Below are 22228 nucleotides of genomic sequence, written 5' to 3'. Positions count from 1 at the left end.
ACCTTCACACTATATGATTATGCCACTTTGCGGGTTCCTGCTGCTGCTGCTTCTGATGCCACCTTCACACCTTATGATTGTGCCACTCTACGGGCTCCTGCTGCTGCTTCTGATGCCGCCTTCACACTATATCATTGTGCCACTCTGCTGGCTCCTGCTGCTGCTTCTGATGCCACCTTCACACTATATCATTGTACCACTCTGCGGGTTCCTGCTGATGCTGCTTCTGATGCCGTCTTCACACTATATCATTGTGCCACTCTGCGGGCTCCTGCTGCTGCAGCTTCTGCTGCCGTCTTCACACTATATCATTGTGCCACTCTGCGGGCTCCTGCTGCTGATGTTTCTGATGCCGTCTTCACACTATGTCATTGTGCCCTTCTTTGGGCTCCTGCTGCTTCTGATGCCACCTTCACACTATATCATTGTGCTACTCTGTGGGCTCCTGCTGCTTCTGATGCCACCAACACACTATATCATTGTGCCACTCTATGGGCTCCTCCCGCTGCTGCTGCTACTTATGCCACCTTCACACTATATCATTGTGCCACTCTGCGGGCTCCTGCTGCTTCTGATGCCACCTTCACACTATATCATTGTGCCACTCTGCGGGCTCCTGCTGCTTCTGATGCCACCTTCACACTATATTATTGTGCCACTCTGCGGGCTCCTGCTGCTTCTGATGCCACCTTCACACTATATCATTGTGCCACTCTGCGGGCTCCTGTTGCTTCTGATGCCACCTTCACACTATATTACTGTGCCACTCTGCAGGCTCCTGCTGCTTTTGATGCCACCAACACACTATATAATTGTGCCACTCTGCCGCTCTTGCTGCTTCTGATGCCACCTTCACACTATATAATTGTGCCACTCTGCGGGCTTCTTGTGCTGCTGCTACTGATTCCACCAACGCACTATATCATTGTGCCACTCTGCCGCTCTTGCTGCTTCTGATGCCACCTTCACACTATATCATTGTGCCACTCTGCGGGCTTCTGCTGATGCTGCTGCTACTGATGCCACCAACACGCTATATCATTGTGCCACTCTGTGGGCTCCTCCCGCTGCTGCTGCTACTGATGCCACCTTCCCACTATATCATTGTGCCACTCTGCAGGCTCCTGCTGCTGCTGCAACTGATGCCACCAACGCACTGTATCATTGTGCCACTCTTCCGGCTCTTGCTGCTTCTGATGCCCCCTTCACACTATATCATTGTGCCACTGTGTGGGCTCCTGCTGCTTCTGATGCCACCTTCACACTATATCATTGAGTCACTCTGCAGGCTCATGCTGCTTCTCATGCCACCTTCACACTATATCATTGTGCCACTCTGCGGGCTCCTGCTGCTTCTGGTGCCACCTTCACACTATATCATTGTGCCACTCTGCAGGCTCCTACTGCTTTCATTGTGCCACTCTGCCGCTCTTGCTGCTTCTGATGCCATCTTCACACTATTTCATTGTGCCACTCTGCGGGCTTCTGCTGCTGCTTCTACTGATGCCACCAACGCAGTATATCATTGTGCCACTCTGCAGGCTCCTGCTGCTTCTGATGCCACCTTCACACTATATCATTGTGCCACTCTGCGGGCTTCTGCTGCTTCTAATGCCACCTTCACACTATATCATTGTGCCACTCTGCGGGCTCCTGCTGCTTCTGATGCCACCTTCACCCTATATCATTGTGCCACTCTGCGGGCTCCTGCTGCTTCTGATGCCACCTTCACACTATATCACTGTGCCACTCTGCAGGCTCCTGCTGCTTTTGATGCCACCAACACACTATATCATTGTGCCACTCTGCCACTCTTGCTTCTTCTGATGCCACCTTCACACTATATCATTGTGCCACTCTGCAGGCTTCTTGTGCTGCTGCTACTGATGCCACCAACGCACTATATCATTGTGCCACTCTGCCGCTCTTGCTGCTTCTGATACCACCTTCACACTATATCATTGTGCCACTCTGCGGGCTTCTGCTGATGCTGCTGCTACTGATGCCACCAACACGCTATATCATTGTGCCACTCTGTGGGCTCCTCCCGCTGCTGCTGCTACTGATGCCACCTTCACACTGTATCATTGTGCCACTCTGCTGCTCTTTCTGCTTCTGATGCCACCTTCACACTATATCATTGTGCCACTCTGCCGCTCTTGCTGCTTCTGATGCCACCTTCACACTATATCATTGTGCCACTCTGCGGGCTTCTGCTGATGCTGCTGCTACTGATGCCACCAACGCACTATATCATTGTGCCACTCTGCAGGCTACTGCTGCTTCTGATGCCACCTTCACACTATATCATTGTGCCACTCTGCGGGTTCCTGCTGCTACTGATGCCACATTCACACTATATCATTGTGCCACTGTGGGCTCCTGCTGCTGCTTTTGATGCCACCAACACACAATATCATTGTGCCACTCAGTGTAAAAAGAGTGCACTCTTTGATGTTATAGTGGGATCTTGGCCCTCAGTTTAGTTCTTTTGAGCTGGCACAGACGTTACCTTGTCAGGCTGCATTCCCGCTTCGCTTATTTGGGGAAGTTGGCCTATGTAAGTGCACATGGAAGTGAAGAGTGAAGCGATTCTAAGAGCCGCGGCTGTCATGTGCGTGTCACACTAAAACACAGCATTGTTTGAAGACCAAACCACGCTCCCTATGCATATTTAAGCATGGCACAACGTTCTACAACACCCTAGAGCAGTGATGGCGAACCTTTTAGAGACCGAGTGCCCAAACTACAACCAAAACCCACTTAATTATCGCAAAGTGCCACCAGAGAAATTTATACTCCCTGCTCTGTCACAACTTTCATTCATATCAGCACCTGAGGACACCAATAAAGCAGAAAATAGTCCCAGATAGCACTTTCACTTTAAAATAGCTCTGTGCACAGCAAATCCTGGGTTGTCTGGGACTGCAGGAAGATACCTGGAGTCCTCTCTGGTAATGGCCTGGGTGCCCACAGAGAGGGCTCCGAGTGCCACCTCTGGCACCCGTGCCATAGGTTCGCCACCACTGCCCTAGAGGCTCTCTGCAGCCAGGAAATGCCTGTTTTTTAACGTGATTCGTTTTGATTCGGGTCGAATCTAATTTTTTGTCGAAAAATTCGGCGAATGGGACGAGACGATCGCCAATCTCTAGCCATGAGCCAGCATTCTGTCAGACTTCAGAGACTAAGGCCATAAGCTCAGGGACCTCAAAGGTAGCTTTCTTTTCTTAAATACTGCATGTACCATGTGCCACACCAGAAAGGCAGCAGGAGATCAGGGAGGTAAAACAGTGGCTCAAAAATTGGTCTTGGAAAAAGGGGTTTGGGTTCATGGAGAACTCGGCTGAATTTGCTGTTGGCTACAGGCTCTACAGCAGGGATGGGCTGCATCTCAATAAGGGGGGGGGGTGCGATTGTTTGGGGGGAAAAATTGGCTAGGAGGTTGGAGGAGTGTTTAAACTCCTGGGGGGAGGACAACTATGTTTGTGTTTTAAATCGATAAAATATTTATTGAAGATTTTTTTATATACAAATAAATTTTATTTTCACCACCCCAACAGAAGTTTCCATACCCTCCCCGCTACCCCTACATTCTTCCAAATGCATTTTCACTATCCTGAAGTTTCTATAACATGGATCTATCAACTTCCTTGCTTGATATAGAGTACATTGAACAGCTAGCTTAGAGAACTCATACCCCTGGAGCTCCTCCATATAGCGCAAGACACAGTGCAATGGGGTTGCTGTAACCAAGATATGAAATATTGACTGTCTAAGCACCTCATGCCAGAATTAAGCTATTAAGCTGCACACCCCCCTCCCCCCCCCGAACATAAGTATATGATCTGCTGGTTCTAACTTCGCAGACCAGTACCATATAAAAAGGCTGGGTATCTGAAAACCCTGGGCACTAAAAATAACTGGGAGATGAGTAGAAAGCGTCTGAGTTACTCTGTCAGCAAGAAGCTGTATAACATAGATATCAGACCAGCTGTCGACCCTTGGGAGGCCAGGAGACCCTTCGGTTTCTACTTGACGTCTGCCATGCGTGTCATAATTGAAAGAATTTGTAGAATAGGTTGTGAGGCAAATCAAATTCTCGTTGAAGATCCGCAAAAAGGCCAGCCTTAAAAGTCCTTGCGATTTGCAATTGAGCTACACTACATACGCCCTTTCCTCACTAGGAATAAACCCCTTCAATCTAAAAATCTCAGGTAATTAAGGGTTATGCCACACCGGTGTAAAGGCAAGACAGCCTGTAATGCCTAGAAATTGCTTTGGGCCCGGAGCATCATACTTTCCCTACCCATGAAAGTGCTGAAGATGAAGAGACAGGAAGTATATCCACAGATGTGGGGTAGCCAAGCCCCCTTCATCTTTAGGGGGTGCTGCAGAGTTTCATATTTGATCCAGGGTATCCCTTTTTTCAACAATGGTGGAAATTTATTGTATTACTTCAATGGGATACGGGGAATTATAAATAACATATAGCAATTGGGGAATCTGAATCATTTTAGTAAGATTTGTTACACCATAGATTAAGTTCTGTGGTAAACTTCATAAGTAAGGGGAAAATATTCAGAGAGATATATGCCTTAACATCAGCGGATACTATGACTAGGTACCTGAATTCTTGTACCATCTGCAGTTAAGTGAATGCCACAGCTGAATCAGCCGGCAAGTGGTCCACTGGGAGGAGAACAGACTTGCTCCAGTTCATCCGGAGGCCAGAGTAATCCCTAAAACTACTAACAGAGATGACAGCAGTTATGGAATGCTTGGAGTCTAGAAATAGAAGTAAATCATCAGCACTTAATGCCACTTTCCATTAGCAAAAGACATGGATAGTCTCTGTATCTTGGATCAATAGAATGATTCCTGACAAACCAATAGACTGTACTTTACCCATCAATCCTCTATGAGGGACAGTATCAAATGCCTTTGCAAGGTCCAAAAACACAATATCCATAGCAGCTCCTCCATCCAGGCACCTGCTCACCTATTCATAGAAGCAGATAAGGCTAGTTTGACAACTTCTATCCTTAGTAAACCCATGCTGGCTGTCACTTATTATACTATTTGATGTCACATATGAAAAATGTAGTCTTTTACTTACCCTTCCAATATTTTGAGCCTTTTTATAAATATTGGCACAACATTTGCCTTGTGCCAGTCACTTGGTACCTTACCAGACATTAGGGAATCCCTGTAGATTTTAGATAGCAGTACAGGAATAACGGAACTGAGTTCTTTAAGAATTCTGGGGGGGGGGGGGGGGGGTAAGAGAATTTGGTCCAGGTGCCTTGTACACATTGATTTTATAGAGCTTAGAGTGGATCATGTCTACATTCAGCCATTCTAGTATATTACAGGATGCATGACCCAGACTAGCACCGCCACCGTCATTCAGTATCTCCACCTGCTCTTGGTCTCCAGTCACCAATGCCCCATTTTCAGAATAAAGGGGTCCAACCTGCTCTGACCCATTTTTTCCGCATTGATATACTTAAAAAATGTATTTGCTAATTTTGGCCACCCGTCTTTCATTTAGTATTAAGCCCTCATTTTATTTCCTTCTTGAAAGCCTCAGGTGACCATCAGATTTATATTTTTGAATTCGCTCTTTTCATCATTAATTGCCCTTTTAACTGTAGCTGTAAGCCACGAGGGGTGTAATCTAGCCCGTCTATACTTGTTACCTATTGGAATAAATTTAGTATAATGTACAAAGGATAGATTTGAATTTCTCCCATTTCACATTAGTAAAATCATTTGACAGTATCTTATCCCAGTTTATATCCTGCAGAACAGCCCTGAATTTTGGGAAATTTGCCTTCTTAAAATTCCCACATGCTTTTGCTTAAGAGGAGAATAATTACGTTATGATCACTGTTCCATAGGGTTTCCCGGACATTGACATTTTGGACAATCTCTGCATTTTTAGAAATCACAAGGTCCCGGGTAGGATTTAAGATTATCCTCTTTTAGTGTGCATTGACTGCGTGTTTCTAATCAATAAGCATGCAAAGGATGACTTAGACAAATTGCGGATGCAAGATTTGCTAATGCTGTTACCCAGGGCAAATATCTGCACTGCACAAGCTTTATTTGGATCCACAAATCTAAATACAAATTAGGGAAAGAAGCAGAAGGGGGCGGAGAATTCCCAGCTCATGTAGTCTTTTGATTGAAGAACTTCCTTGATGTCGGGATAATGCATTTCTGAAATTCTTTAGCTTCGATTGTTTTGGTTATGATCACGATGCTGGCGCCATCTTAAAATGTATTCTCTGTTACAATGCTTTTAGGAAAATAGAAAAGTTTTGATCTATCAGCTAGGTTTTCCTTAACAGTCCAACAATGCATCACCTCTTGTGGGATCTTCCACAAGCTGCACCATAAAATTATCTATATTAAGTGTATCCCCTACGCAGATGAAGAAGAGCCCTGATGCCAATTTATATTTGGAAAGTTAAAGTCGCCTATGATCAGTACTGTCTCCTCCTGTGTAGTCTGCTCCATCTGTTTATATAGGTGACCCTCTATTCCATTAGTCCTAACTCAGTTTTACCCAGTGTTGAAAACTTGGCCCAAAGCCCATTTTCTCTAGTATCGAGAGATACTCCCACTTGACGCTGTTGAAAGTCTTCACAGTATCGAGTGAGAGGACCGCCCTCCCTCCTACATTGTCAGGGGAAAGTTGTAAATTAAGAAAGGAACCAGCAGAGATTAATTGCAGTCGACCTTGCGGGCATTAAACACGATTGGTCATCATGTGCAAGATGCATACATCACCACTGCCTTTCCTCCCATAGAAACACCCTTGTCCTTAACCCCATTCCAACATGTTGCATTTACTCTACTGATGCAATGTAATATCTCTGTTTATACAGGCAGTCACCGGGCTACGTACAAGATGGGTTCTGTAGGTTTGTTCTTAAGTTGAATTTGCATGTAGGTCCAAACTGTATATTTTATAATTGTAACCCCACAATTGTAAATCCACTGTCACAATTGGATTTTTAAAAATGTTGGGTTGTCATCAGAACCAGGATTAACAATAAAGCTTAATGTCGTCACCTTTGATAACTGTTATGGCTGGTTATTGCAGTCTAGGGATAAAGTACAGTAAATTACCAGAGGTCCGTTTGTAACTAGTGGTTGTCTGTAAGTTGGGTGTCCTTAAGTAGGGGACTGCCTGTAATGTCACTCACATACCAACTGTCCGTTTTGTTGTGCAACAGTTATGGTATATGTGTTTTTTGTTAATTGCAGAACTTTACATACTTATCTTCTATAAGAGATGATTGCATACAAAGAAGTAACTACTTAAAGGAGTATCCCCACAAATACAAGTTTCTTATATGTACTCAGAATAACAAAATAACACATTTTCTAATTCACTGTTATTAACAAAAATGCAGCATTTCACAGATTTATATCCATCCTGTCTCTATCAGCTCTGGTGTATACAATTTCAGTTGTCCCTAGACATGACCCTGTAACTTCTGAATTCTGACTGAGTCAGACGCCATGTTGGATTTCTGTCTCTCTCTGCTGTGTGTCTGTAGCCCACTCCTGCACAGAGTCAGACGCCATGTTGGATTTCTGACTCTCTCTGCTGTGTGTCTGTAGCCCACTCCTGCACAGAGCTCAGAGACACTCACATCCTGCCAGGAGATCGTGAGTAGAGAGAGGCTGCCAACTGCAAGGACCCTGGAGGAAAGGGGAGGCAGGGCATATATCTGTGACATGTAGCAGAGCTCACAGTGTAACAATGTAAACATCTGTCAGCCTATGTGTAATCTTAAGCATCTTTGATATGTCTCATCTTTCTATGTGTCAGTGTGTTAGTACAATGTCAGTAGCCAGATGAATGTGTATATACATCTGTAGCCTGATAATATAACCACATTGTCACCCCACAGAACTATATGGGTCATAATGATTCTTATTTTTCTTAATTAACATTGTGCAGATTTTATGGTTAAATGAATGTATTGCTTAAATATATTGCTTAAGTTCACCTTAATTTCGTTTGAACCCTTTTACCCGTGAAACATTCTACAATCGGTTTTAAATATTTAGAGATGTACAGTTTCTATTGTGGAATCATTTATGGGGATTTTCTATTGCCGTGCTGACAAATGTGCTGAAAAACCCCACATCGGCTTATTCACAAGTCTATAAAAAATAAATGTACATACTGACTTTCCGGCATCCCCGATGCTTGGTGCAGCTCCCCCATGCTCCAGTCCCCACAGGAGCCATGTGCTCTGCCGGCTGGCGCACACTGTGATGCGGCGGTGTCGCCACTGATTACATCATAGTGTTCATGGCCGAGGCTCTGCTGGCTGTTACAGCAGAGAGAAGAGGAGCCGCAGGGACGGGAGCATCAGGGAGCAGCGCTGAGCATTGGGGACCTCTGGAAGGTGAGTATGTACGTTTATTTTTTTATGTGCTGGGCAAACAGAGGGCTGTCTGGCTATATGCCAGAGGGGGCTGTCTGGCTAAATGCCACAGGGGGCTGGCAAGATATATACTACAGGGGGCTTGCTGGATATATATACGGGGAGGCTGTGATCAATGCATTTCCCACTCTCAGCTTATACTAGAGTCAATAGGTTTTCCCAGTTTTGGTGGTAAAATTAGAGGCCTCCGCTTATACTCGGGTCAGCTTATACTTGGGTATATACGGTATGTAGCCCCTCTAAGCCACTTCTAAACTGAACTAATCCTTCAAAAAGTAGGTATTGGAGAATTTTTATGAAAATGTGAAAAAATCACTCCTAAAGCCTAACATAATTGTTATTGTGCATGATGTGAAACTGTAACTTGCAGTTACTTCTGCTTAGTCATCCTTTATGTGTTCTTCTGGGACAGGCTGTTGTGTTGCAATGTTGCCATATCTTAAATGTTTATAACATGTAATAGAAAGTCAATATCTGAATCCATTTTCTTTTACAATAAATTGATTTATTACAGTTTTTACATCACTAACACAGGAATGCAGTGCAATAACTTAGCAGAACAATGGAAAACATTATTATATTTGTGTCAAATGCATTTTTGTAGATGAGAAGGTGTCATAAATATTATGTTAGGTTAACATTTAATAATATACATAGGATTTTATACATCAGGCACACAATATTCTTATCAAATGACTAACGTAGTATACTAGATGTAAGCAAATATCTGGGGTCCTGATCCGTATCAATAGTCATTCTATACCATCATTTCCATATTACTCATATCTCTGAACACACTGAGCAAGAAATTACAATGTCTTGGTAAAGAAGTTAGGTGCATTGTCCTTAAAGTTCTTGTATTCATCAATTCCAGCCACCAGTACAGTCGCAGGAAAAGTTCTTGGACGTTCTGGATCCTGTAATGGAGATATAAACACAATTTTATATGGGTGGGTTGATGATAAATCTTCTTCATCATTATACATATTTATTACAAGTGTAGCCTTGCTCAGTGTCAGACTGGTTTGGGATACTGCGGTCTGCCCAGGCACTAACCTAGTACTGGACAGAAGAAGGTAGTAGGGTCTCTTTTCTGGGAGATGATGAAGGATGACCCCAGAATAATTTTATCTGGTGGTCCCAGTCTGACAGTACTAGTGCGTAACAAGTAACAGTGTAAAATGCCTTGGCAGGTACTTTTGTGGTGCCATTCAAAGCTCTTGGGCTTTGTCTTCTCACCTTAATAGGATAAGCTGTTGTAGGAACATAACGAATGACAAATCCACATCTCCTTCTGTCAGACATGTTGGGTTCGCTGGCATGAACAGTCAGACCATCATGTACCTATCAGTATAGTGGAGTAAATATATATATATATTGTTCAGTAAACATCACATTCTACCTTAATTTCCCTTTTCTTTAAATAGAGAATAGTCTGCCAGTCCATTGAGCAGTCACATCTTTATACCTGAAAAGGGTTCAAGCCAATTCAATCTTTAGACAGATATATTCTAAAAATGGCATAACTATCGATAAGACACTGAATTATTCCTCTTCCATTGTTAATGATTTTAATTATCATGTATAAAAAAGTATTAAAATGTAATCTTTGTAATGTTTCTGAAATGTTCTACTTACAGACATTTGACCAGCGTTCAGTGGACACTCAACCATATCTTCTGCGTTCACCAGGTGCTTTGGAATCTCCTGGTTTGCGGTCAGCATGTTCCCGGGAATATCTGCAGTTCTGTGTTCCAGAATACCTTGCTTATGACTTCCTGGGGTATTACACACAACATATGTAAGTCTGAATATAAACACTATATGATATAAACATTTAGTGCAGAAACATGTAATACAGAAATGGATACCTGGAATGATTTGCAGAACTCCATTTTCTGCATCAACATTATCAAATGCCAACCATACTGAAGCCACTGGACCACCCTCAAATCCCCAGTATCTGAAAAGATGTAAGAAAGTAATATTTAGGTTAAAAACTTAAAATGCTTTTATCATTTAGCTTTTTTGGATGTCTACTTGCTTTCATACTCACTTGATGTCTTGATGCCAGGCAACATAGGGAGCAGTATCTTCTTTGTGTGGAACCTCAGAGGCAGGATATTTACAGATAAATCTTGAGTCCAGAAGGATGACATTGGGGCCCAGGACAGCTGTGATTGCTCTCAGTAGATTGGGATGGGTGGCCAGGTTCATCACCCACTCATACTGCATGTGGATGTTGTGTAGATTGTACTGAGCATATTCCTTACCTGAAAGATAAAATAAGGTACTTCTACTTTTGGTGCAATTCAGTCTAAAATACATCTAAACACGTAAGTAAATAAATACATATAAAATACATGTACAGCTACATTAAGAAACTTACCAAACCTCTCTTCCAGCTTTGCATGTTCCTTCTGAGCTTGGAACAATTCCTTCTCATCTAAAACATCAACGCTTGTCAGGTAGCCATTGGCATCATAGAAGGTCTTCATCTTGATAGTGTCGGTCTTCATGGTGTAGTTACTAGGATAGTCTTTCCAGCAAAGGTTGAAAACCGGATATAACTGTCTGCCTGTCACACTCACTTATATAGTGAATTTGACAAGGATCCAGCCCAGCCCATGCTGCTATTCTTAGAAACAGGTTATTTTACTTGGAAATCTTGTGTTAATAAAAAAAGAATTTCCTTGTTACAAACTTCAGGTGTCATTATGATGTCAGGAGCCCAGTCCAGGGAATTCCACAGTAATTAAGGAAGTAAATATGAGATGCAATAAGTATAATAATTCTCTGCCAATTTTTAGAAATCTCAGATATCCTAAAAACAATGAGGGGCATTTATTAATTTTGGTGCAGGGTGGCGCTAGAACTGTGCTATATATTTCAGTTGGATGTAAGTTTGTGGTGCAAGGGAATAAGGAATTGGCACACTAAAAGGTTTAGAAATCCCTAGACCAGCTTTTAGCTGCTCTCTTTTTACGTCACATAATGCGCCAGAAAGGTGAAAAATAGAAGCGCCAGAAAACTGGTGGATTCACAAGCGGCGCGCAAAGATAGAACAAGTCAAGAGTGTCAGAAAACATAAATATTGTGGCACCAATATTTCATAAATTCAGGTGCAAGAGGTGCAAAGTGAAAAAAAAACACCCCCTATGCCCCCAATATCTTGCTTTTTTACTTACTACTTAAAGAGGTATTCTCGTCTGGGCATTCATATCCAGATTTATCAATCTGCCATATATAAACATTTCTTCAATTAGATGTCATAAACTTTTTTTTACCTGTGTGAAGATAATTTCTCATAAATGTAGTGATATGGTCCCTTAGAAACAAGACTGTGTCTCCGGATACGACCACCTTTGCTGGAGGGATTGCACAAAGAAACAAAAAGTTTTTGTATATGAAATATACGTGAGGTACTGCAGGTCCTACAGCCGTCCTGTGGTAATGATTTCTGAAGCCAGGTGGCCAGAGCTCAATAGCGCATGTCTGGCCACTGCTGCCAAAATGTGAGGTGGTCATATACGAGGAAGCTATCTCGTTTCTAAGGGATAACATGAATACATTTATGAAAAATTATCTTCACACAGGAACAATCTCCAATTGAAGAAATGTTTAAATATGGAAAATGAATTAAATTGAAATGCCCAGATAGGAATACCCCTTTAACTGATATAAGTTTTGTGAGAATAGTGAGAAATCTAAAAAAAAAACTCCAATTTTTGTCTATTGGCAAAATTTTTAAGCAAGTAATTTTTTTATTTAACAAAGACTGGAATTTAGGTGCAGAGGACAACGTTTTAATATTCTAACCTGTACTTTCTATGTGAATGTAGTACACATTACGGTTAATTTTTAATATTTTTATGGACACTTTTCCAGACAAAACATGGATTAGCAAAAGTTAACAGTCTGGAAATATACAATCAGATCAGCAGAGGTCTTGACAAGTTGTACAGCGAGAAAATCAATGGATATACTTCTGGCAATGTGCGAAAAAATAACGGGGGATTAAGACAATAGGTTCTTGTTCTGGGATCAGGTATAGGGGTTGAAAAGTATGTAACCCAGTCCTGCCTAACCTTTGTAAAGAGCTTCCTTGTCATTCAACATACTATAAACACATTTCCTGTTGTACATCCTAAAATGAGCACATTATTTAGAAAGGATACAATATTAACAGACTATAACATAAAGGTGGCAATTTATCATGAGGGTAAATTTTAAAACTTATTTCTGGAATATAAATACCTATATACTAATATATATAGTATAATGTATACTAATCTCACAATCAACAACAACTCATTCAGATAATTGTTTCCAAATATAAAACGAAAATGTGATTGCACAGATCTGTAAATTGTAGCCCTGTGCTCACCTGGATGTTTTATCAGATGAACATGAAGGTGGAATTTTTATGATGTAACTGATCTAAATACTTAACAACTATTATCTGTCCGCACAAGGTTTTGGTTATGTTGTACTTTTCCCCGTCCTTTTTCTTATGTTATCCCTTGTTGTATAACATTTGTGTTCTGTTTTTGTCCCTTGTTATGTTTCTTTATTTAGTTTTTGCAATTTTATACTGTTTGCATAGTTTTAGCGTTATCACAAGCTACTAGTTTATTGTTTTATCTCTTGACTGGTTACAACATACTGCCGGCTTTCGTATATATCATTTTTATCTTTATGGTTCTCTCGGTTTATTAGCTGCTCTGTCATTTATCAATACATTTTGTTCATCCATGTTTATGTCTTGACTTATCCTTTTACAACGTCAATAAAATTTACAGCTAAAAATAACCAAAAATTCCTTCCTGAACCTTATTCTAGCATTTAACACAATTTATGGTAGTTTATCAGCTCCAAAATAAATATGCAAGTAAAACCAGAAATGTATGTAGGGCATTTTACACACTACACAGCTTTCTTGTTACCCAGCAATCTGTGATTTGGGAGAAAATTATATTTTAAGATTTAAGAAGCAGATAAGATCAATAAAATTAAAGGTAGTGGGGGTCATTTATTATTTGATTTTCGCCAGTTTTTTTTGGACCCCTTTGCTTTTTTCCTGATGCATCATGAGTACCTTGTTTATCAAGTGTCTGCGCCACAATTCAACATCTTTTCCGACACTCACAGCTGTTTTTTCTTTGTTGCTCAATTTGGGTGCACCTTGTCCTGACACTTTTTCTGCTCTTCTAGTAACTTCTATAAGAATGCGTGCCAATTTATTAAGCCAGTGCAAACAATAAAAATCACGGCCTATTACAATACGTAGTTTGTGCGCCAAAAAAACAAGCAACAAAGACAAGAGACAAGCAACAAAACCAATAAATGACCCACAATTTGCAGTAAACATTATGGTCATTTTTGGTCCTTTATGAGTTCCCACATATCTGTAGGAATTGTCTTAGTTGTTTTATTTTGCACACTGCACATTATTAATGTCTCGTAAGAATTCAGGAAAGCGCTGTGCCTCTTATAGGGGATTTGATCCCAAAATGTATAAATTATTATTTTATATATATATATATATATATATATTCTTATTATTTCATATTGTCTGGGTCCACACTTCCACCGATTGGCTGAAATAAGGGTTACAGTTTCTTCTATGCTGATTGATCTTCTAACAGGAAACAATTTACCTACACAACAACAAATCAATTTATTTTTATTGATGTTTAACCCTTTATTGCACAAGAGAACTGCTACTAAATTAAGAATGGTAGATGATAATTATTTTATGTATTCCTAGATCTGAACTAGTCTTTTATTTTTGGAAAGTTTGATGAGCGGATACACAGTACAACATATATCTATAATTATCTGTAAGTAATGGCAGCACCACCCCTATTGCTCATGACTGAGCTCTGAGCCAGCATGAGAAAAGTTCCAATGCTGATTAACCAGTATCTTTTCCTTGTAGCCTTAGGAAACTAAAGAGATTGCTGCCTAGATGAGGAAATCAAGCAAGAGTGACCTAGACTGCAATTTTTGAGGGAGGGAAGGATGACATCATTCACTATAAAGACTCAGGAGAGAGCAGGTTCTTCACAAGTCTGAGTAAAGTCTGACACCTTAAGCAGCTATGACTGAATCCAAGAACACAGGAGAATCTCTCTACCTCAGTATAGGTGTCCTGGCTATTAGTGCAGGTACTGCATTTTTTTAACTTTTATACAGCAGATATTAACATTCAAGGAAGGTGTAAAATGTACTGTGTGCATACTTGAGTATTTTTCCCTTTGTATTAGGGAGCCTACTTCTATCAATACAATATTACAGCATTGGTGCATCTCCTATACCCCCAAATGCCCTGGGTATCCTCCTCCTTATACTTGCGGCTGTTCTAGGATATGCAGGTATGTATTTCTAATCTACCTGTTATGTTTACATGAAGTTTAATAGTTTTTACAGGGACACATTTTGTATAATGCAGGTTTTCTGTACTAATGCTTTTTAGATAAAATGTCAATTTTAATATTCTGTAATTATTTACTGTGGTATGAGAATTGTTCCAAATGCAATATATCAAGTTCAGGGTTATTGGAATACATCTTAGTGGATGATATGAAAAAATCATTCTGCGAGATGTACATTTATATGTGTTTTGTATTTTATGAGTAAGTGAAATAAATGATACACAAGTTAAAATATAGTACTACAATACAGTACAATACAGTAAAATATAGTACTACAATAATGGTATATCCATACAATGAAGGCTGTCTGAACCACTTACATTCTTTACAAAAGGCAGATCTGGAATTAAAAGGAAATCGACCACCAGGATGAAGGATTGTAAACCAAGAGCACTTACATATTGGTGTGTGCTCCCTCTGGCAGGATCCGCTCTTCTTTTAGCTTTAGCTATATCTTTGTTTTTCCCAAAAAAGAGGCTTTAAAAATTATGCAAACGGCCTCAGGGGCTCCGGGTTCAATTAACAGCTATGGAGCCCAGAGCCTGTGAGGCTCATTTGCTTAATTTTAAAGTCTTGTTCTGTAAAAACAAGGGCATAAGAAGATAAAAGAAGAGCAGATCCAGCCAGAGGGGACACACACCTGCATGCAAATGTGCTTGGTTTACAATCCTTGATCCTGCTGGTAGATATCCTTTAAAGTAGCTATCATACTTTCCATATGTCCCAGGTTTATTATATATTTCAGCATACTGTATCTGACCAAAAGCAGGTAGAGATTATTTTGGTATTATAGAGGGTAGGTCTTAGTATTTGGCGGGATAAGGGAAGGACTATAATCCTTATTATTTGGGATTCAAACATTTGCAGGTTTACAACACTTGTACCTCTTAGCATACACGCTGAGGATTTTTGCCAGGCAGAAGTGTTCACATCCTGACCCGCCCAGCTCTAAAAACTGGACAGCCTAAAAACTGTTGGAGATATGGCATATTCCATAGTAACAGTCCCCCTATAACTTGAATACTCTACATAAGCACTTAATGAACTGAAATTTATACACATCAATCTTAAAAAGGTTATCCACAAACAAGAAAAATATCTGGGACCTCCACGTATCACACTATTGCATAGTGAATATTTCTTTGAAAGGACACCTACCACAAGATTCACTGATGATTAGTACTCCCTTACCCACCTTGTCCCCCTGTACTGTAATCTGTCCTTGTTATATGCTAGAAGGGCCGCACTTGATGAATACAATCACTTTTATAAATAATTCCCCAATGCTGAAGCTCTTTGTAGAGCCTCTCAAGGCTGCACCTGGATTAAATTTATGCACACCTCCAGTTATTTGTTACCGTGCCTGGCACCGCCTAAGGAGCTTGTAGAGAGCCGGCTGTGTAATGAATGTAATCATTGCGCATCTACGAGATTTGGAGAGAGCCTGTGACGTTACCAGCTCCCTGCAACTCTGTAGACGGTACCAGGTGGGAAAAAAGAGCACCAAGGGTGTGCACAAATTAATTCCCGGTGAATGCCGATAGAGGCTCTGTAGAGTGCTTCAGTCTAATTTGAATAATTTAAAAAAGTAGCAGCTTTAGCAAATAACAAGGACAGATTACACCACAAGGAGATGAGACGGAGAGGTGAGTACTAGTCATCTACCACCAGTGAATCTGAATGTAACTAATTTTTTAAAAAATATAGAATTTTTAACATAACCTTTATCTATATCTTCTTTGTCATCTGACTGTTAGGAATACGAAAACTTTCTGGAAGTGCTGCACTTTGGGTGCTATTATACTGGACGGTCTCTGCCCTCTGGTGTGGATATGGAGTCAACTTGATACTTAGAGGAAACAATGTGATCAGCATCCTTGACATGAGAAACACTATGGTTCCTGGCTTAGTAGCATTTTTCTTTGGGCTGTTTATTATTGGCATAGTGGGGATCCTACAAAAGGAAACTGTCTTGGCTTTAATATCTGTGGCACTTTCTTTTTCAGGCATTCATGAAGTGGTTGTATTCTATGATAGTAAGATAGGCACCTCTGCAGTTGCTTGTAACTATCTTATTGTAGTGTTACTTGGGTTATATTTTATTGGTGGTCGAACTCTACATAGTTTCAGCAAGCAGAAAGTTATTTTACCTGGAACTGACATAACGAATAAAAGCAGTGAGCAAGGAGCATCTAGAGGATCCAGTAAGGTAGCATTGATAGCTACTTGTTTTATCCTTAACATGGCAGCTTCCAGTGTCTTTGGCTGCAGGCTCCTTGGAATAACCAGTAGTCTTTTTGTTGGCCAGGTAGCATGGCTGTGGACAGCTGCTGTCTACCAGACAGTTATCTGTATCCTCTCATATCGTAACTATCATATGTTAGAAGCTACACATTTTGCATTTTTCTCCATATTGAGATACGCAGAAGGATACTCCCTTCTCTATCAGTTCCTGAACACCGGTCAGTTAAATTACCCCCCTCCCTTCTTTGTAGTTTTTGCCATACTATTTATTGTCCTCAGTCTCTTTACAAGTATTCAGAGTCTAACACAGTCAATATACTTATTGTTCTATGTTGCATACTGCATTGCATTAGCTTGTAACCCACAAGGATTTTTTCATGGTGGCCCACAGGGGGTTGATATTGCAATATACATTTCATCAGCCATTATAGTTCTAATCACCCTATACAATGCAAAGTCCCCTACAAGCATCCCAGCCAGTGAAGTTGCCATTAAGAAATTGTTTATGAACAATAATATATTTAAGCTCCGTAAGGATAAAGATGGAGATGAACCCTACCTCGGTTATTCCAAGTATGCGGATGCAGAAATCCTTGCCCATGCATGCAGTATTTTAGCTGCCTTTGCCATGACAATGCCAGGGAACCCTGAAGAACCTTTGGTTACAGTTGTATTGCCATGGGTTGTAGTTGCTGGGGGACTTTATAACCTGATTTGTGGTTCTGTAGCTTTTTCCCGTGGAAAAACACTTGAAAGCAGTGCCTTCTTTCTGTATGGAGTGATGTGGGTGATATGGGGAATTTTCCGTTATAGTGGGGTCTATAGCACAAGCAGGGGTTTTAACACTTCCGTAGGAATGATCACTTTCATTCTCTTTAATAGTTTTATTGTTTTCAGCACCCTTTTCTTATCTAAAGCCTGGTTTGTGTATACTCTTTCTTTCCAGCTTATTTTAATCAGTTTTCTTCTTGATACACTCAATGCACTTCCCTTGGGTTATGATATTGCTGTTACAATTATATTTGGCTTCACTGGCTTCTATTTATTCCTTTCTACTCTTCATAACATGACTTTTGAGGCTCCCCTCTTACCAGTTGGCAGCCCCTTCATTAAAATTAGTGGCTTTGCAAATGACAGATCCAAGTGTCCTCATCTAACTGCTACAAAGACCAGCTCAGTACAAAAAATTGCAGGTGAGATCAAAGAGGAAAATGAAATGACTAAAAAAATTAGAGTAAGAATTGAATAAGAGTAACATTATATGGATAGTGTAATCCTATTCAAAGGATTTGCATTGATTTTCATTTGTTTTTGTAGAAATTATGAAAAATGGAGGAATATGTGGCATACCTACAGACACAGTGTACGTCCTGGTGGCAGCATGCAATCAGCCGGAAGCAGTAGAGAGAGCATACAAGTATGTTCACATTAAACACAGTGTATGATGGGCTTGCTGAAAATATCACTCCAGACAAAATGTAAACATTTTGCTGAGAATATCCTGTAATTATATTCAGGAATAATTTTTCTATTTCAGAATTTATAATATTAAAGGAGTATTGCAGGACTTGCTTTTTATTTCTCACCTATGGGTATTTTACATGTAGCATCCTCAATATTAAAGGAAATCTACCATCAAAATCGAGCATGATAAACCAGGGTCACTTACTCATAGATCCTGATACTGTGACTGTGATAATCTTCTTATTTGTTATACATGGCCTCCTTCCTTTAACAATTATGGGGCTAGCTTAGCCCATTGGGATCTGGCTTTACAGGCTGTAACACAGTTTCACTCTCTCCCTTGCTCCTTCAGCACTTGTGCAGTGACTACTTTCTTCTCACTGGTTTCTGGTTTATCATGCTTGATTTTGATGGTAGATTTACTTTACTATCTCAAACAATATTTGTTTTAGCAATATTTATCTTTCCTTTTTGCAGAACAAAACGTCAAGCGCAAGACCGCCCAATGTCTCTGTGGATTTCAAGCCTAGCACAGTTACAACCTGCAAGGCATTTGCTTAGTCCTTTGCTCTGGGACTTCATGGAAGCAGCTTGGCCTTCATCCATCAGCCTTGTTATCCCAAGAGGTGAGTGCTAAGCACTTAACATTAGTGTTGACCATGAGCATTTGTCACCTACTAGAAGTTGTTATCTTTTCAGGATAAATACTGTGTAAGATGTTTCTTCCTGTGCAAAAAAATGTATTTAAATGTTAGTGCCTTTTATACTTTATTTAATCATGAATTCAATGTATTTATAGGACCATGGCTTGATGTGCTAGGTGCACTTGACTCTGCAAAATACATTGGAACTCCTCAGAGCATCGCTATACGGATTCCAGACTGTACAGTGACTACTCACTTAATTGATATGGTAAGAGAATCTCACATTGAAATATACACTTAATGTAAAAATGTAATGTAAAATATTTATACACACATACAGTAGTTTATCAAACATAATATTTCTACAGACGAAATGAAGTTAATATTTCTTGGTTTTGTAGGTTGGCCCCATTGCAGTCACATCAGCCAATCCATCAGGAGAAGCAGACACTACTCATCACAATCAGGTCTATGCAAAGTTAGGAGACAAGGTAAATATCAATACCAGTACATTTACCTTAATTCAATGTACAAGTAAAAGATATCAGGTAAAAACATTTATCATTTTAGGTTGATGGTGTACTGTGTGATGGAGCATCACCTGAAAATATAGCTTCTACTGTGGTAGACTGTACCAAGATAGAAACTGGTAATATTGCATTCTTTAGAGTCGGCATCGTTCCTAAATCACAGGTAATGCAGTTATATTGAATTTTGTGTTAATTGTATATTATTTATATTTATGCCTTTATGAACATAGCTATTCCATTGGTACAATAGATTAATGTATACAATAAATTTGCACAAGTATTTTTTAGTATTGGGCTAGTACCTGTAATGTAACCTCAGCATAATCATACAATATGCCTAAGTGATGTGGTGATATTGACATTGATAAGCATTAAAGAACACTGTAAAACATATAACAGGTTGCATGCTTTATAACTAAATGTAATACAGATATAATTAGTATATACTGCAGAAACACACCTTGGAATTAATATGTGAGAGGCTCGTAAACATGAATCAAAAATAACTGAACATATTATTTTTCAGGTTTTACAAATATTAGAACAAGTGCAGAAGAAGCACAAGGATGGTTTTGTTAATGGGGGCTTCTCTGGATCCATAGAAGATGTCTCACAGAAAATAAATGGGGAAAACAATGACGATGATGATAATAAGTTATAATAATAGTGGATAAGATTAGGAAAAGGATACGTCATCAAGTCTAACCTATTCTCCAAAGGCAGTCACATTACATCCCTGGATCAATGTCCCAACTTCCTAATTTAGTTCCCAGGTGTCCTATTTAGTTCCCATGTATGCCATGATATTCTTGCTCACCAGGCTTTTCTTAAACATCTACAAAGTATCAAACGGCAATAGTCTTACAATAGATAATGAATCAAGGTAATCTAACATACAATGTTTCAGAACATGAATGCTGTAAATTTCTTATTTTTGTACTTATTTATATTATTTCCATAATAGAATATTAATGAATAATAAATTATTATTATTTTTTTTAAATGTCTCTCCTCTTTAATGTTATTGACTTTCTTTTGGTATGAATAAGCTTATGGGTTTTTGATACTTCATTAGTTTTTAGACACTTTTACAACTGCTACGATGTGGCCTTATAACATTTGGCGGGCTCAGTGAGGTAAGGGACAGGCATTAAATATTCTGCAAATGCACCATAAATATGGCAAATCTTTCTGCCAAAATCTGGGCCAACTAATGGTAGGTTAGAAGTTAGACTAGACAGCCTAAAAGGAAATCCAGCATGATACACCATGGACACATAGGGGGTCATTTACTAAGGGCCAGATTCACGTTTTCCCGACGTGTTACCTGAATATTTCCGATTTGTGACGATTTCCCCTGAATAGCCCCGGGATTTTGGCACACGCGATCGGATTGTGGCGCATCGGCGCTGGCATGCACGCGACGGAAATTGGGGGGCGTGACCGAACGAAAAAAAAATGTGTCGCAGAGCTTGCACTTACCTTCACTCAGCCCGGCTCGGTGTATTCCAGTGCGTTCCGATGCTCTTCAGCGTAATAAATCCCAGCCAGACCCGAATCCAGCGCAGAGAAAGCGCCGCTGGATCGCGAATGGACCGGGTAAGTAAATCTTCCCCATAATCTGTTTATATTTGTTATCCGTGGCCTCCTTCCTTCTAAAATCCACTTTTTTTCCAGAACCCCCAGTGCTGCAGATTCACAGGCTGTAACAACGAACAGAGCAAGTCTCCCTGCTCATTGTTATGCTCATTACAACAGCCTGTGAATCTTAGCCCTGAGGCTGCATTCACACGTGGTGTTTACATTGTGTGTTCAAACACCATACAACAGCTGATAAGAGAAGATTTGCCCAATTACATTGCTTTTAACATTTGCATTTAAAAAACGCAATGTTAACACGATTTTAAAGTACCCCTGGTTTATCATGCTTGATTTTGATAGTAGATCTTCTTTTAACTACACCAAATGTATCATTAATTTGGGCCCCGGGCTGTAGTAGCACCCTCTTATGAAGTTATTTATATGCAACACCCTGTTAGGGAAATATCCCCATCTCTTGATGTGATGTGTGGGTCCAAATCATTGTATAGTACGAGCTGCTCGGTGAATCACTCAGACCTTCACATGTTTGAGAGAATTCAAATTTATTTAGGTTGCAGACAGTTTTTATAGGTTCTTGGGACAAAGGAACCTTCTGAGCATGCTCACATTCCAAACCATCAACAGGATGTAACTGAAAGATGATCTGTGTACACAGGGGGGATGGTACTTTTCATAGGGGTCTTTTCTATCAATAGAGCCAAAGAAAAAGACACATAGAGGGAGAACACAATAGAAAATGGATTCTATTCCCTCACAATTCCTCCCTTTTGTGAATAATTTCAGGTACTGCTCAGGTGGTACATTGACATATGCTAATCACACATCCAGGACTTATC

The 22228-nt window shown here is 40.2% G+C and overlaps 2 protein-coding genes across 3 annotated transcripts; one reads left to right on the top strand and one right to left on the bottom strand.

Annotated features, from left to right (window-relative positions):
- Positions 1-8990: 8990 nt before the first annotated feature.
- Positions 8991-11104, bottom strand: LOC140077089 (L-threonyl-[L-threonyl-carrier protein] 4-chlorinase-like). The gene is made up of 6 exons (XM_072123968.1): positions 10861-11104; positions 10528-10744; positions 10343-10434; positions 10110-10249; positions 9711-9815; positions 8991-9388 (listed from the first exon to the last, which is right to left on the bottom strand). Exons 1-6 carry the CDS (start codon positions 10988-10990, stop codon positions 9281-9283), a joined length of 792 nt encoding a protein of 263 aa, XP_071980069.1. The 5' UTR covers positions 10991-11104; the 3' UTR covers positions 8991-9280.
- On the top strand, positions 10137-20721 carry LOC140077088 (uncharacterized). 2 transcript variants are annotated; one of them, XM_072123966.1, is made up of 11 exons: positions 10137-10272; positions 14242-14314; positions 14413-14641; positions 14741-14848; positions 16666-18345; positions 18470-18569; positions 19094-19242; positions 19416-19528; positions 19662-19751; positions 19831-19953; positions 20317-20721. In XM_072123966.1, the coding sequence occupies exons 3-11, from the start codon at positions 14575-14577 to the stop codon at positions 20449-20451; spliced, it is 2565 nt and encodes an 854-aa protein (XP_071980067.1). In that variant the 5' UTR covers positions 10137-10272; positions 14242-14314; positions 14413-14574; the 3' UTR covers positions 20452-20721. The 2 variants fall into 2 exon arrangements, with proteins under 2 accessions (XP_071980067.1, XP_071980068.1); XM_072123967.1 differs by lacking the exons at positions 10137-10272; positions 14242-14314; positions 14413-14641; positions 14741-14848 and adding an exon at positions 16433-16554.
- The last annotated feature ends 1507 nt before the right edge of the window (positions 20722-22228 follow it).

This window comes from Engystomops pustulosus, chromosome 9 (genome assembly GCF_040894005.1).
Source record: "Engystomops pustulosus chromosome 9, aEngPut4.maternal, whole genome shotgun sequence".
Taxonomy (NCBI): Eukaryota; Metazoa; Chordata; class Amphibia; order Anura; family Leptodactylidae; genus Engystomops; species Engystomops pustulosus.
This window is presented reverse-complemented; position numbering and strand designations above follow the sequence as displayed.